At 42.0% G+C, this 16,412-nt stretch overlaps 1 protein-coding gene across 12 annotated transcripts in view; it reads left to right on the forward strand.

Annotated features, from left to right (window-relative positions):
- The window catches only part of PTPRM (protein tyrosine phosphatase receptor type M), a 1,370,833-nt gene that overhangs the window by 1,332,393 nt on the left and 22,028 nt on the right, over positions 1-16,412 (forward strand). For all 12 annotated transcript variants that reach the window (XM_030213239.1, XM_030213256.1, XM_030213265.1 and 9 more), the window contains 2 exons: positions 2,311-2,442; positions 14,079-14,204. In XM_030213239.1, the coding sequence (XP_030069099.1) occupies positions 2,311-2,442; positions 14,079-14,204 (258 nt within the window). The remainder of the gene's footprint in view (positions 1-2,310; positions 2,443-14,078; positions 14,205-16,412) is intronic.

Below are 16,412 nucleotides of genomic sequence, written 5' to 3' on the forward strand. Positions count from 1 at the left end.
ACAGAAAACACTAGCGGCACTGCAGAGAGCCAGGTCCCATACGTCTCCCATGGTAGTTTACTAGCACAAACCCAGCAGAGGTTCAACAGGAGAGAGGGAGCAAGACTGTGCTGCAGGGCCAGGGTGGTTGGGGAGAGAGAGTGTATCCTTCACGCAGTGAAGGTGTGGTTCAGGCTGGGGAAGCAGCTGAGCCTGACAACAACAAAGTAATAGCCAATCAACAGCTGTTCTGGGCATGTGTAGAGGGCGGGGACTAGGATTTCCAGGCGGTCAGACCCTAGCTTGTTTCTGATTTGAGTCTGAACTTCTGGCCCCATCTCAGCTGTTTTTGGGGCCAGAGGTTCTGGCCCAATCATCTGCAAGCCATGTCTGACATCACTTGGAAAGCCTGTAGAGGGAGAGAAGCAGAGAGATGGAAAATACTTTTTTTTTTAACTACTTTCCAAATTTGTACTTTGTTACTAAGTACAAAAGTGCAGCTTAAATGTAACTTGTTAGAAGTAAAAAGTATTCCAAAAAATGTAACTTGTTACAAGTAAAAGTATTGCCAATTGTACTTAAGTACTATAAGAAAGTACAAGTACTTTCTTACTACCCTTCTCTGCTTGAATCTGAGATCAGATCTTTTAAGGGTCTCATCCTCCATATGGGCTCTCTTGAAATTCCCAGGACTTCCTTTCCCCTTCCACTCAGATAAGCTTTCCAAGCAGGGGTATAGCTACCACTGAGCAAGAAAATAGCCAGGGCTGCCCAATAATAGGGTCTGCATGAAATTGCACCCCCTTCCTCTCCTCTTCTCCCTTCCGTCTCGTGCCTGGGTCCAGTGTCTCTGTACCCCCTCCTCACCCCATGCCTGTGCGTGTTCGGCATCTGCTCTACCTCCCCTACCCATCAGTCCTCCAAGTGCTATGGCAGAGCAAGTGCCCCACTGGACAGGGAGCAGCTTTCAGTGCTGCCTCTGCTGTGACCCACCGCAGCATTTGGAGGGGGCAGGGGGAGTAGACAGATGCTGGGCCCACGTGGACATACTGAACTGATGTTCTGGTTTTCAAGTGCAGCTGAAATATTCCTATTTCTTCTAGCCAGCTAAGTTTAATGACTTTCTATTCCTTATTAAGAGAGTTATTTTTCAGCCCAATGGACAGAGAGACAGAGATCCCCTTTATATACTTTTTTCTAATACTTCTTAAATTGGAAACCATAAAAGGGTGAGTCAGAGTACTAGGAATGATTGTAGCTGTCAGTAAATTGAGACTGTAGTTCATAGATATTTTTCAGATAGCACTTGGCATGTATATACATGTTTTAAAATCAGATTGCACACACTGAAATGGAAACAAAATTCTGTCTATGACAGTTCATTTTTTTTAGCCAGGTTTTTTAAAACCACTTCTTACTGTTAACAAACTTTCTTGAAAACGTTCAATGCCTATCTTTAGGGGGTTTTTTTTATTTAATTTTTATATAGCATCTATAAACCCAAAAGCTATCAAAGTGGTGTACATTCAGGTACAGGAGATAATTTTCTTTCGCTCACAATCTCAATTTGTACCTGAAGCAATGGAGCATTAAGTGACTTGTCCAAGATCACAAGGAGCTGCAGTGGGATTGGAACCATTAGGCTACTCCTCCACTCATATATTTTAGGTTGGCAAGTAAAAATAGGTTTAAAATATAAATAAAAATGTAACACATGGTAAATGACAGATAAAGGCTTGCTTAGTCCACTACTCTGTGTAGATTTTCATCTGTATTGTATCAGCTATTGAACGTTATAGGTCAGTCTGTTAGCAACTGCTGGATAATAATGAGTGCAGAACAAAATCAGTTTCCCATGGACAGTAGGAGCTATTTTCTCAGTGTACTAAGTTACCATCAAAATGCAAATATAATTTTGTAGGCTGATGGTGGAACACGCACATACATTATTTTTAATATTAACTTTTTAACACCAGAAGTGTATTTTAGGCTGCGGTAGATTCAGAACGTTTTGTGAACCCTCCATAAAATGTAGTATATAGTACAGACCTCTGGTAACAATATTAGTCCCAGCGAAAACTAGACTCTTTGCAGCGTGCGATAACCTTTTACTGGATTAGCATAAGAATCGGCCTTGGATGGTGTTGGCAGGTATCCGAAGAAGGAACACTGACACACACATCAGCATCTTTGGAGAGGCATTTTGTCGGTCCTTTGAAAGGTTTCACAACTGACAAAAGAATCAAGGACACCATAGAGTGAAATATTGCAGTACGGCATGTTAATCTTGGGCTACAATTGAATGGATGTGTTTCCTTTTTATCATTTCAGAGCTATAAACAGCCTTCAGCTTTCATAGTTACTCAGCATCCCTTGCCAAATACAGTCAAAGACTTCTGGAGACTAGTCCTAGACTACCACTGCACGTCGATTGTTATGCTCAATGACGTTGATCCTGCGCAGGTAAGGGGGTAGAATTCACTCTAAGGAAAATTATTTAGGTTGAAGCTAGCTAACAATTTAGCAGTATACACAAATAAAAATAAAGGGCCTCTTTTACCAAACTGCTCTAGCGATTCCAGTTGCAGGCAATGCTTACAAAACCCATTCACTTTGGGCTTTGTTTGCATTGCCGCATGGGAATTGCTAGCACAGTTTGATAAGAGGCCCGAAGAGATATGGGAAATCACAAAATGTTCAAAACAATCTGCAAAGTCAAAATTATCAAACACAATAAAAAATAAAGTGAAGGGAAAAGACCTCAGTGGTGAAGTCACATTCAACCAGTTGAGTTGCATTCATGCTCAATATCACATCAGGTGGTCTCACAAAAACCTCCTTAAATATCGTAAAGTCTTAACCTATGACTACTTGTAATATGTTCTTTTTAGTAGTGTATAACTTTAAACTTTCACCATTGTCACTTTACTTTAAATTTGATTGTGTTTGATCATTTTTGACCTTTGGAATCTCTGTACTGATTCAGGCTGTCTTAAGCAGTATACATAGTCAGGGTTTCCAAGTCCCATCCTGGTGACCTCAGACACTATTCAGCTTTCAAAGTAGCCATAATGAGTATTTATGAGAAAAATTGGCCTATACTGGCTAATATGCTTATACTCATTATGGCTGGCTGTGAGGTCACCAGAACAGCTTTGGAAAATAATTTTTAAATCAACATTAACAGACCTGACAAATATCATGAACCACATTGTTGTCAAATCATATGAAAAGAGGTATAGCAAATATTAAATAACTGTACCGTGAAGAACAAGATCATGAGAAATTGAATCAGCCCACTCATAAATGTGGATGTTTTTCAGTCTGATAGGAAGCCAGGGCCCACTTTTCACTCAAGCTTTCATGGTGGTTTTAAAGACTGCTGTTTATCATTCTTTTCTTTTTATTTCTGGAACTGTATTTTGAACTTATGTAGGTGGTATTTTCCAGATAGCACTGCTATAAACACTTCAGTCATTGCACCTTAGAAATATGGCAACCACAATTTCAAAGGTGGCAATTATCACTTTATTTTTGGCTTGAAAACAGAATTTTAGCTTTCCAAAGGGAAAAATGGATATAGCATTACCATTGCCTAATTATCGTTAAGTAAACTTAGACACAGGACTAAAAAGGCTTTTGCCAAGATCACATTCAGATAGTGTGACACAGGCAAGAATAGAACCTAGGGCAGAAGTCCTGACTGCCAGTTGTGTGTCTCACCACCAAACAGAACAGTCTAATGACTGTCTACAGACACTAAAATTCTGAATCGTTGTCAAATTACTTTTAATTTTCTTACCATCGGATAAATAAAACAAAACTAGCTATTCAGCAGACCAGATTTCTATATTTGCATCATTTTTAGAGAAGAGGAAAATACTCAGATGTTATTTCAAATTTTTAGGAAGATATAAAATGTCTCATAAATTTATAGACTGAGGAATAGTACTTTGATATTTTAAGCATTTACGAGTCTAACTGGTAAGTGTTATATGCATCATTAAAGCCAGGGTTTTTTTTAATAAGCTTATCATGGAAAAAACTGTGTGAATATATTCACCCTTACAATAACATATAGGTCTCTGTAATTATGCAAATTGCTTTTTACTCATGTTCCAGTGGCTAAGTTTTTTCTTTAACACTATAGATGACTCAGTAGGTGGAAAATAGGCATACACCCATACCTACACCACACCCTTTCTGTGACTATTTAAGAAATCCCACCGAAGAATCCAACCTCTACCCCTACAATAGACATGCCTCTTTCCATGGCTGCAAAAGACTTCTTTAATAGTTCCTAAGTAGTACATTATATGCTGCTTTTGAATAAAATGAAAAATTGGAGAACTGTGTGTCCAAGAAGGGGGAACATAAATTGGGAGTGGATATAAATAGAAGAATGGAAACCCCATTTTGAATACCATGTTGACATAGGAATCTGAGGGGTCCTTTTACTAAGGTGCGCTGAAAAATGGCCTGCGGTAATGTAGGCGCGTGTTTTGGGTGCGCGCAGATCCATTTTTCACTGTGCAGCAAAATCAGAATTGGCGCACATCCATTCTGGGTCTTTGACCTTACTGCCAGCCATTGACCTGGCGGTAAAGTCTTGCACGGTAACCGGGCGGTAATGACTTACGCGCGTCAAATGCCACTTGGCGCACATCCGATACGCGCGTCCGAAAATAAAATTTATTTTTCAGATGTGCATATCGGACATGTGCCAAAAATCAAGTTACCACAATAGCCACGCAGTAGCTGGGCGGTAATTCCATTTTGGCACGCATTGGGCGTGCGTAGATGCTTACGCGGCTTAGTAAAAGGGCCTTTGAATATGCTGGTCAAAATATTCTGATTCCCCTAGTATTTTACAAAAGGCTCTGCCACACATGGAGCTCTTTTTTTTAAAACATTTGTATAAGGATTCCAGTAAATATATGCGTATTTGTCAGCTTATGCAGCAGGAGCATTGATTTTGTAAAAATAAATGTAGAAAAAAAGGATAGAATCACTTGGAGCCTCCATCTAGAAGTGCTGCCATTTATAGAGACCGATATTCAAAAGGATTTAACTCGGCAGGAGAAGCTGCTGCCCGGTTAACCCACACTGAACAGGCTGGGAGGGATATTCAACAGCACTTAACTGAGCAGTGCCCCTGAATATCTCCGTTGACCACAGCGGCATGCAGTGGTAGGTCAATCTGGGGCTGAGTTGGGGCAGTTCCAGACCAGAAGTTATGTGGGCATCATCAATATTAGTGCCAATGACCACATAGCTAACTGAGCAAATTCACCTGCTTAAATAATAGTCCTAACAGCCCTAAATATTGGCCATACTTACGTAAACCTCTGGGTTCCACTGCTCATCAGATTATTCAGTGCCAGTTCCTTAACATTTCACACAATAACTCAAAGCTGTTGTTATTTCACGAGTCTCAATAATAACACTTAGTTGCTGTACATCACGATTATGATATTTCTCTCTAGCACTGAAATTGAATTACCTTTAATGTTTTATCAAGAAGCCTCAGAAGGTGGGGGAACCCAAGCCTCGAGATTCACCATTATCATCGCTGGCTTCACTTTATAAACTGCTCAAAACAGTTTTTCATAATATACAATTATAACATTTCTATTTGTTTATAATGGTGTATTATGAAAAACTATTTTGAGCAGTTTATAAAGTGAAGCCAGTGACGATAATGGTGAATCTCGAGGCTTGGGTTTTTTGTGTGAAATATACCACCAGCTGAGGCTTCTTGGTAAAACATTAATTAAAAGTAATTAATTTCAGTGCTAGAGAGAAATATCATAATCGTGATGTACAGCATGTAAGTGTTATTATAGAGACTGATGAGATAACAACAGCATTGGGTTATTGTGTGACGTGCATTGATTACCCCTGCTAGAAATTTGTGACTGTTATAAGGTTGAAGGGCCCTTTTATGCACGTCAATTTGGAACTACTGCCTGGTTACTGCATGCCCCAGGTGGTAATTCCATTTTTTATGTGCGTCAATACGCGCAGAAAATATATTTTTTTCTACCACTTGGCGCTAACCGGGTGGTAATTGGTAGTGTACGCACACTGATGACTACCAGCCGGTTAACAACCTTACTGCTAAGTCAATAGGTGGCAGTAAGGTTTCAGGCCCAAAATGGATGTGCACTGATTTTTATTTTTTTGGCAAAAAAAAAAGACTTTTCTTTGCAGGTGCACTGAAAAATGGACCTGTCCGCTTCCAATACATGCTTCTACACCAGCGCAGGCCATTTTTCAGTGCACCTTAGTAAAAGGACCCCTGAGTGCCTTAACATGGTACTGCATTGAATATCTGAGTCTTATTTGGCTGCTGGTGCCCACCAGCTGAATATTGACCAGGCAGTTTCATTTCAGACAACTGTACATAGCAATGGTGTTTGTTAAGCCAAAAAACCCACTAAGGGGTAGATATTCAACTGACAATGGTGAGCATTTTTTTAACCACTACCAGCTTTATTCCTGCATATTCAATGATGGACCATGTCTGGGCACTGGCATTGAATATCCGGTTTATATGGCCAGCTGTCTTTTATGCAGTTAAATGTGATGTTCAGGAAAAGCCTTAGTGACACTGCATAGACAGGACTGAGTTTTATGCAGTCCAGTTTGGCCACTTAGGGGTTTAAGTGCTGAATATTGACACTTCACCATATAGGTGCCAACTCTGCCTCTGGACCACCCACAAAATAGCTGTCTTTCAGTTCAGAGGGGTGTGGTGATATTAGATGCTGACCGAAACTGGGGGGTGTTTCAGTTTCAGCCAAAACTGAAACTGCCACCGAAGCTGTATTTGAAAGCTTTCAGTTGAAACTCATCACTTGGTTTCGGCCAAACGTGAAACCAAAACAGTGGCGTTCCTAGGCTGGCTGATACCCAAGGCGGATCGCCAATGCGCCCCCCCCCCCCCCCCCGGGTGCAGCGCGGGCCCCCCCCCCCCTGTCGGCTCCGAGTCCGCTCGTTCCCTGCTGCTCCCTCTGCCCCGGAACAGGAAGTAACCTGTTCCGTGCAGAGGGAGCAGCAGGGAGGGAACGAGCGGACTCGGTGCCAACAGGCGCACAGCACCCCCCCCCAGAGGCGTGCACCTGGGGTGGACCGCCTCCACTGCCCCCCCCCCCCTTGGTACGCCACTGAACCAAAAACTCAAGTTTGATTGTGTGAATGTGAACCAGTGTGGGGATTTTTCAGAGCTTGCAATCTGCATCCCTCTGCTAAGCCCACAATATCCAAGCCAGAATATAATAATTTAAATAATCAAAGACCATATTTTACCTCCAAGCAAAATAGCCTCCACATACTTGGTCCGCAGCTAATGAAAAAAAACCACAGTGCTTTTACACTGGCTGACTTTGTGCCACACTACGAGTGACAGCTGACATCATAACTCCACAGGGATGCTAATTTATAAGGAGCTTATCATCCCAAATTTACAGAGTTAATTCCTGCTAAAGTTTTGTATCAAAAGAATTTATTTGGAGCATTCTGTTTACCATATAAACTATTGTGCAAGATCATAACTGCATTACTTGTAATCGCAGTACAAAAAAAACAGAATTCAAAGAGTGCCCCCCCCCCCCCCCCCCAGGACTACCTTACAATCCCTAGTAATCTAGTGGTGTAATCAGGACAGGAGTGATGCCCTAGTCATGGCAGCCATTTTGAGAGCAGAACTGGAATAGCCAGGAGTAACTGGGGATTGCTCCTGCCCCAACTTTACCCCTAGACCACCAAGGATTGTAAGATAAGTCCTGGGGGAGGCGGCTTTCGGATAGTTGGGGGTCCTGGTGGAAGGACAATTTCTGTTTGAGGCGAAGAGGAAAGGAGGGAGGGAGACAAATGTGTCAAAGCACTATTTTTCAGCTTCCACTAAAAACACATGGTCATTTTTGGCCAAAATTGAAAATATGGCTGAAAAATTAATAGATAACCTTTCGGCTTAAACCAAAACCAGTCAGGAAAGGGTTTTGGGCCATTTTCATCACCGTAAGTGAAACCACAATTCAGTAGGCCTCTAGGTAATATTCAGCGGCACTAACCAGTTAAGTGCCACTGAATATCAGCGGATAGCCATACACAAGTGATTTAATGGGTGAGTGAGGACAGGTGCATTTTGGCAGGACCAGCCCAACCATTAGGTGAGACTAGGCAGTTGCTTCTTGGGACTGCAAAGAGTAGCAGCACTCAAAGCTAAACAATAGGTCCTAATACAAATTCAAAGAGCCATCAGCACACACTTTAACCTGCATTTTTGTGTGATGATCATGACTGTTACATTTCATTAGCAAACTCTTGGAGGGAGGCTACAGGCATGAAAATTGATTGGGAAGGGTGCAAGGCTGAAGGTTCATCTAGAGTGCCCACTACCCTTGCACAGGCCCTGCTTTTAAGCTTATAAAATGTGTGGTCTGTCGTAAATAAGGTTCAGCAGGTAGAGGAACTTATTCTAGAAGAGGAGTTGGGATAGTTTATGTCTGAATTAAATTTGAATGGGGGAGGGGGATTCAGTGTCTTTGTTTCAATTCTTCTCACAATACCATCAGTGAGGAACCGGCAGTCTTATCTATAAATCCACAAAAATGCTGGAAATAAATAGAAATGCACACCACTTCAAACATATATAAGTGACACATTAATATGAAAGTAAAGGGATTTTATATGAAGAATTTTCTTAGTGTAGTGCCCCCTTGCGGCATCTCTGGTTCTGGGGCCAACCTGGCAGATGTTCTCCTCAAGCATGGTTCATCAATCCCTAAATATTTAGTGCCCAGTGCATCCACCTGAGGAAGAAGAGTACTAATGTGTGGGATTTCCCTCTTCCCTCTCCCCTACTCCCAGGAAAACCAAAAATAACTGCAACTATGAACAAGGCAGTGTTTAAAAGTGTATTTAACTAATACAATTATAGGTTTCTAGAAAGTACCAACAGTGTATTTAAACATTTTGGAGGGATGTTATTAAGCTGTGTTAAGGCTGTAGGTTGCGTTATTTGCCCCTTAATGCAACTTAAAGGGCTGTAACGCAGCTTGCTTTGTCCTACCACATCAGTATTTAGTCCATCACAGGTTACATAGCAATGATATTCAAAACCTGCAAATGCAAGTAAAGCAACTCATTATTATGTAAAAGACAAAACATAACTTACTGTAGCTTGATGCTCCAAAATCCCACCCCACCCCATCAGACAGCAAAGCCAGCAGCACCAGACACCAAAGATGGTCCCAGGTCTTCCAGCAACCACTGGATACATGGCTCCTAGAGGCAGTAGGGGTGTCATTTTGGAGACAGCGCTGGTAGGGCAGGAGTGACTGAGGATTGTTCCTGACCAAACACCAGTGGACCACTAAGGATACTGCTGGTAAGTCATTAAAGGGGGTGGGGGAATTTGATGAAAGGGAGGTTGGCATTGACCCTTTAGTTGCTAGCCCAGGAGCATTAGGCCACTTCTTTGAGGCCTGATGCTCTCAGGCCACTGGATTAGCACTGCTTGTGAGTTAGTGTGCCTATTCTATAACAGTACCTGGGCATCCAGGTAGCATAGAGTAGTAGCATAACCCGGTATGCACCCGCAGTTACACTAGACATAGATCTGGTATAGCTGCAGGCATCCAGTGGCTTGCCTATCCTTGTTGCCACCCAAGGCAGAGCACCCCCTCCAAGCAAGGAGGTGAACTGTGGGGCTAACACAATTACCATACCCCAAGTAGAGGCAGGCAATGAGGGAACATACAAATAATGACAAAATAAAGTGAGATAGTACTCTGGGTTTTTAGATCAGGTCACAAACGTCCCTCGCACTTTAGAACCAAGCTCTCTCAGCCCAAAATATACACTGAAAAGAGCAGGACACAAGGCTCAGGTATTGTAAAAATATAAAAGCTAATTTATTATATTCAACAGCACTAGAAACAGTTTAAATCAGAGATAATGCACTTATGCTAAATTACCCAAGTGATGGTAAGGCAATGAGTATTTATGTACCTGTCAAGGCAAAATGAAGATGACGCACTCTCTGTACCCTAGTCCTGAACTGATTAGGACCTGTAACTCCCAGGCACTATTTAAAAAAAAGACAATTACAACCTGACTGATGATGAAAGGCTCTCCCACTCTCACAGATACGAGAGCGGTCAGTGAACTGTTGAGTGCTCTCTCACAGGAAGAACAACAGGAGCAGTAACAGGAAAGTCAGGCAGAAGCAGGGCCGAGGCCATCAGGTGCTCTCTCTTTTTCCTGCTGGTGATGCAGACCAGCAAGCAGGCAGGCAAGAGCTGGGCCGGGTGTTTAACGAACTTCGGATGTCTTCATGATGTAGCCAGTTCGGAATAGTGCTATCACCTGTTTCACTGACAGCAGTCTTCTTCGATAACTGCTCCACCCAGATAACATCATATTTTTACAGAAGCTTCTTGTACCCTTTTCTTGGGTAAGATGAGTCTTACAGTCTAGAACAACATGTTGAGGATTTCCAATGTTGTGTTTTAGGGAACCCAAAATATTGGGCCAGAGGCACCAGCAGCAGAGTTGTTCTGACCATGAAAGCACAGTTTTTGTAAACAAAGTTGTTGTTGAAGTTGATTTTGCTCAGATACAGCCTTGGCTATATTTAGCAATGTCCTATTCACTGCATGCAGGTCTGAGGCCTCTTTGTACAATAGACCCTAGCATGAGAGCTCAAGTTGGCCTGAGTCTGTATCTTTTAAAGTGAGGTTCATAGTGCTGAATAATGCCTTCTGTAGGGGCCTTTTGCTTCCACAGGGCTGAGCAATTACGTGGCTGTCTGCTCTGCTGGTCCCCTGCCCCGGAACAAGTTGATATCAGAGGGGCAGGAGACCGGCAGAACCGACAGCCACGTGACTGCTCAGTGCACCCCCTTCTTGCCTGCACCCGAGACAAATCGCCCCCACTGCTTCACCCTTGGTACGCTAGAGCAGGCACCTTAATACTGCAGGAAAGCATGGAACTTACAGTGTGTGCATTTACACGCTATGTAAGTTATACGTACCATTGCAGAATAGCGCTTAGGCACGTTTCTGGCACTTTTGCGGGTAAGTGTACAATTGGGGCCCTTTTACAGAGTGGCAGTAAGCCCAACAAGGGTTAATCTACCAAGGTGATATATACATATTTATAAATAAATACAGTGCACTCCATTTAAGTGCACTTTGGAAAAGTGAATGCTCTGTTTAACTGCATGCCGTACTTCAGTCCTTTTTTTGGCGCCATCAATTTCTATGGGGACAAACTTCGGTTTAGCGCACCACTGATAAGTGCAAGATTCGATTATATGCATGGTTTAAGACCGCTCCTCTGCAGGAAAGACTCCGCATAAGTGCACGCACGGAATATGGAAGCCGATTGGCACATGACAGAGGGGCGATAAATTTGAAATCTCATTGGTTAACTGCCACAGGCAGAATAAGCAAAAAAAACTTGTTACAGTGTACACTGGAGTCGTCGGCGTTGTCGCGCAACTATAAGACTTTAACACTGGCTGAACAAATAGAAGTTGTTCAAAAATTAGAAAACAAACAAAGTCAAGCATCGATTGCTAAAAAATGTGGTGTCAATCCCAATCAAATTTCACGTATCTTGAAGCAGAAAGACCAGCTTCTGGAAGGCTGGCAAAACAATACAAATCCACACCGGAAACGGAAACGGGCGGGAAAAGCTGAGGATGTAGAAGATGCTCTTCTTTGGTGGTTTTCTCAAGTCTGGAGCAGACAGTTTCCTGTCAGTGGTCCACTCCTTATGGAGAAAGCTAATCAGCTAGCTGAAAGCCTTGGACTAACTGAATTCAAAGCCACTGTTGGATGGTTGGAAAGATGGAAGGAGAGGAACAACATAAAATTCAAGAAACAGCATGGTGAAAAACAAGACGCTGATGACTTTGATGCTGAAAATTGGGTTGTTTCAGTTCTTCCTACCATCTTGAACGAGTTTGCACCTTGTGACATTTTCAATGCTGACAAAAATGGTCTCTACTGGCAAGTGATTCCTGATGGAACACTTGCATTCAAACAAGCCAAAACTACAGGAGGTAAAATGTTGAAGAACCAACTGACGATCCTCCTTTGCTGCAATATGGATGGGAGTGAGAAGTTGGAACCACTTGTCATTGGAAAGAGCAAATAGCCCCGTTGCTTCAAGAATGTTAAGCGACTTCCTGTGTCATACGAGGCTAACGCAAATTCTTGGATGACTGGGGAAATTTGGAAGCAGTGGCTAAAGAAGTTAGACACTAGAATGCGGACACAAAAGCGTCAGATTTTGTTGCTTTGTGATAATTGTGCTGCACACAGTGATGATGTCAGGCTGTCTAACTCAAGGTGGTCTTCCTGCCACCAAACACTACCTCTCTGATCCAACCTCTGGATCAGGGCATAATAGCCAATTTCAAACAACATTATTGGGCTCTTGTGCTACATCGTCTGATAAGCATTATGGATGACCAGAGTGGCAAGGATAAACGTGCTGTTGAACTGGCTCGTAATCTATCACTGTTGGATTCTCTACATATGCAGAAAGCAGCCTGGAATCATGTTACATAGGCAACCATTGTGAACTGCTACAAGCGGGCAAGCTTTGTTAGGGATATGGAGAGGGATGAAACAGATGCAGCTGTTGCAAATGTGTCAGATGAACAGGCTATTGACATCCCAGCCAGTGTTACTGAAGAGGAGTTTCATCACTGCGTAGCTGTTGATTATGATCTAGAAACAGCTGACGACAGAACTGATGTTGAGATATGTGCCTACACGCAGCCAACAGCTGATGATGAAACAGATGATGAAATGAGCAGCGAGGCACATGCTGACAAAATTCAACAACCTCCTGTCAAGTTTGCAAGAGCACTGGAGAGTCTGAACACTGGAGGCCACCTGATGTCAGTGCTAGGACAGTTTTTACCGTCTGGCAGATGTAGTCTATGGAACTCACAGACACAAGAGTGTACAGAGGACTATGACTGATTACTTCAAGTAAGCCTAATGTCAGTTAACGGAGACTGTATAATGTCAGTTAATGGAGACTATATACTGTATGTATAATAAACTACTGTACATATGTTTATCAGATGTCATGCTTCTTTGGGTCACAACAGTTAAGTGCACACTCCAGTTAACTGCATGTATTTCTTTGGTCCCAGACCCTTGCACTTAAGCGGATTGCACTGTACTTTAAAAAATTGACTACATGTTTTGGCAAGAAAAGACTGCTTGCTCCATTGTTTGCAGTAATTTGTAACTCTGCATAAATCAGATTCATTTCTAGAAAGGACATAAAGATGATAATGGCATAGGAATGAAACATTATCATGTAGTTAAAAAAATCTGCTTCACTTTGCTAGGTAATTTAATGTGACATCAGATTCATTTTGCAAAAATGTTCTGATTTCACAACCCTTTAGTGTCCAGTGTTCCCATATGGCTTATTAGGGGAACATTGGACACTAAAGGGTTAAAATAGCTGGAGGTAATCTATATTTCTTTTTACCTATCACGCGGCATCTATTTGATTTCCTGAACTGTGATTGCTTGCACTAGTGAGATAATGTTAAATTGAGTAGCCGGTCAGATTGCAGGTAAATGACAGCTTGTTCAAGGAACTGTAACTCATTACATTAACAACTTGGCACATCCTGGTGCTTCATCAGACTTCGCCCATATGCTACAGTATAGCAGCTCAGAAAACATGTCTAGATTTCCTTTTGAAGCAGATGTTCAGTATGCACCCTGCAATGACTCTTGGAAATAAAGATAAAACAAATATGCAACAGCACCCTGTACCATTTGTGCAGATATTTGTGTGGGTCTCCATGATCTTAAACATATTGATCATGCAGAATGTATGTTAATGTTGCATCTTTAAGCCCTCAGCATGTGCCACTTGGCATTTATACACAGCTTTTCCCATTAGTGCCTCCTTCCGTGAAATCTCTTTAAAACTTAATAAGGTTAAGCATCCCGAGGTGGAAGGAAGATTACTGTGGCAGTACTGTGCAAGGCAATAAGGTGGGTTTGTGCTTGAAAATAACAAGCATCTCTCTGTGGCTTTTGAAATAGTTATGTCCTCAGTACTGGCCAGAAAATGGAGTCCACCGACATGGTCCTCTTCAGGTGGAGTTTGTATCCGCTGACCTTGAGGAAGATATCATCAGCAGGATATTCAGAATTTACAACGCAGCAAGGGTAAGGATATAAAGCTAGTTGATAATTTTATCTTTATTATAAAATACTGTGTCAAGCTTGGCAGCGGTCTAGTGCCAAGGTGGAGGGTTCCATGTCAGCACTAATTTTGTGAGATCCATGAAAAAAGATTAACAATTTGATCCATGGGGACTGACAGGAAGAAGCCATTTTTTGACAACAAGTCATTTTGTCTCACATTTACTGAAAAACAGCACTGCTCTTTAGAATCACCTGCTGTGTCGCTTAGGGACCCTTTTACTAAGCCGTGTAGGCATCTAAGCACATCCAACATTTGTCAGTTTTGAGTTACCACCCGGCTACTGCATGGCCCTTGTGGTAATTTCATCTTTGACGCGTGTCCGCTACGCGCGCCAGAAAATAATTTTTTTTAATTTTCTGGCGTGCGGCAAAAACCAGGCAGTAATCGTCATTCTACGCGTGTAGACGGTTACTGCACAGTTACCGCATGAGACCTTACCGCTAGGTCAGTGGCTGGCGGTAAGGTCTCGGACCCCTGAAATGGTTTCGGCAATTTTCATTTTGCCGCACGTCCATTTTTGGCAAAAAATTTTAAAAGGCATTTTTTACAGGTACGCTGAAAAATGATTCTGCGCGCGCCCAAAACACACGTCTACACTATCACGGGCCATTTTTCAGCGCACCTTAGTAAAAGGGCCCCTTAAAGAGTTGGTCAGAATATGAGTCCCGTTTTAAGGGACCCTCAACAGTAGGGAAAAGAGTCCTTTACAAAGGCACTCCACACACCAGCTGGCATACATAACCAGTAGCTGCTCTTCTAAAAGGCTACTGTATTTCCATGTACTAATGCCATTACCTTTGAAAACGCGCTATTCTGTGATAGTATGCATAACTTAGAAAATGTACAAATGCAAGGCGGGCATATACATGGGTGGGGTTCCCAATTATGCACACAATTTACAGAATACTGTAAGTCGAATGTGTCCCTGCTGCACTTCAGTGCCCGCAGTCGGGCCAGGTCTATAACTAGTGGAAATATGGGCATGTAATAAAAACGGAGAAAAATGTAGGCAGATACTATCCAGGCTGTCCATCCATGCCATCTACTCTCCCTATCACTGATACTGGGTTATGCTAGTATTCTATAACAGAACCTAAACACCTAAGTTAGGCTCCTACTGCTCAGCCTTGCTGCACCTAAATGAAGGCACCCAATTATAGAATTGCCCCATAAGACTGTAAGCTCTTCTTGGACAGGAATATACATACTGTTTCCAGCTGGAAAAGGCATGAGCCAAATCCAGATCCCTTTCCTTCCCTTTCCTTATCACACCAGAGCTTAGAATTCATCTAGAATACAGCCATATTCAGAATAAAATAATCTGCATAGTGCATCTTCTTTTTCGTTCCATTGCTCTTTATTAACTATGGTTGAGATTAAAAATTCTGAGGTCAGTGCAAAGGGATGTTAGTAATTTTTAAGCAAGGACATAGATTGCTTTTATAATCTACATGCATTCTTGAGATTCTGCCAGGTACTTGTGATCTGCATTGGCCACTGCTGGAAGCAGAATACTGGGCTAGATGGACCATCAGCCTGCCCCAGTATGGCTCTTCTTATGTTCTTGTGAACTCCACCCTCAGTCCACACTAACTCCGCCCCTACACTCCTACTAGCAAAGTATTTGTCGTCATTAAATGATGTGTACTTTGTCTATAAGTGTACATTTAAGCTTGTATGTGACCATACATGCATAAAAATAACTTTATAAAGTTGTCTCCTAAATGTCTGCTGGCTGACAGTTTTCAAAGGCACTATACAGATCATTCTGGTGAAAATCACTCTAATTTCTTTGGCACTATAAGAGCAATTTTGTAAACTGGCACCTAATGTTAGGCACCAAATACACAAATAGTTTATATAAGGAGGGCCAGATTCTATATATGGTGCTTAAAAAATCCACACAGAAAACATTTCCACCTAAGCATATTCTATAAGATTTAGGCACAGTATATAGAATATGCTTAGTTGATATCTCAGCGCCTCAAACTACATTCTTCCATTTACACCAATGAAAACATGGCATAAATTCCTGTGCTAAGATTTATGCAGACTGGGCCATATTCTATAATACTGTAGTACAAAAAAACAGAAGAAACCAGTCTTCGCAAGGAAATCAACAAGAAACAAAACAGAAAAGATGACCAACAAAAGCAAAAAATATAAAA

The sequence above is a fragment of the Microcaecilia unicolor genome, chromosome 1, assembly GCF_901765095.1.
Source record: "Microcaecilia unicolor chromosome 1, aMicUni1.1, whole genome shotgun sequence".
Lineage (NCBI taxonomy): Eukaryota > Metazoa > Chordata > Amphibia > Gymnophiona > Siphonopidae > Microcaecilia > Microcaecilia unicolor.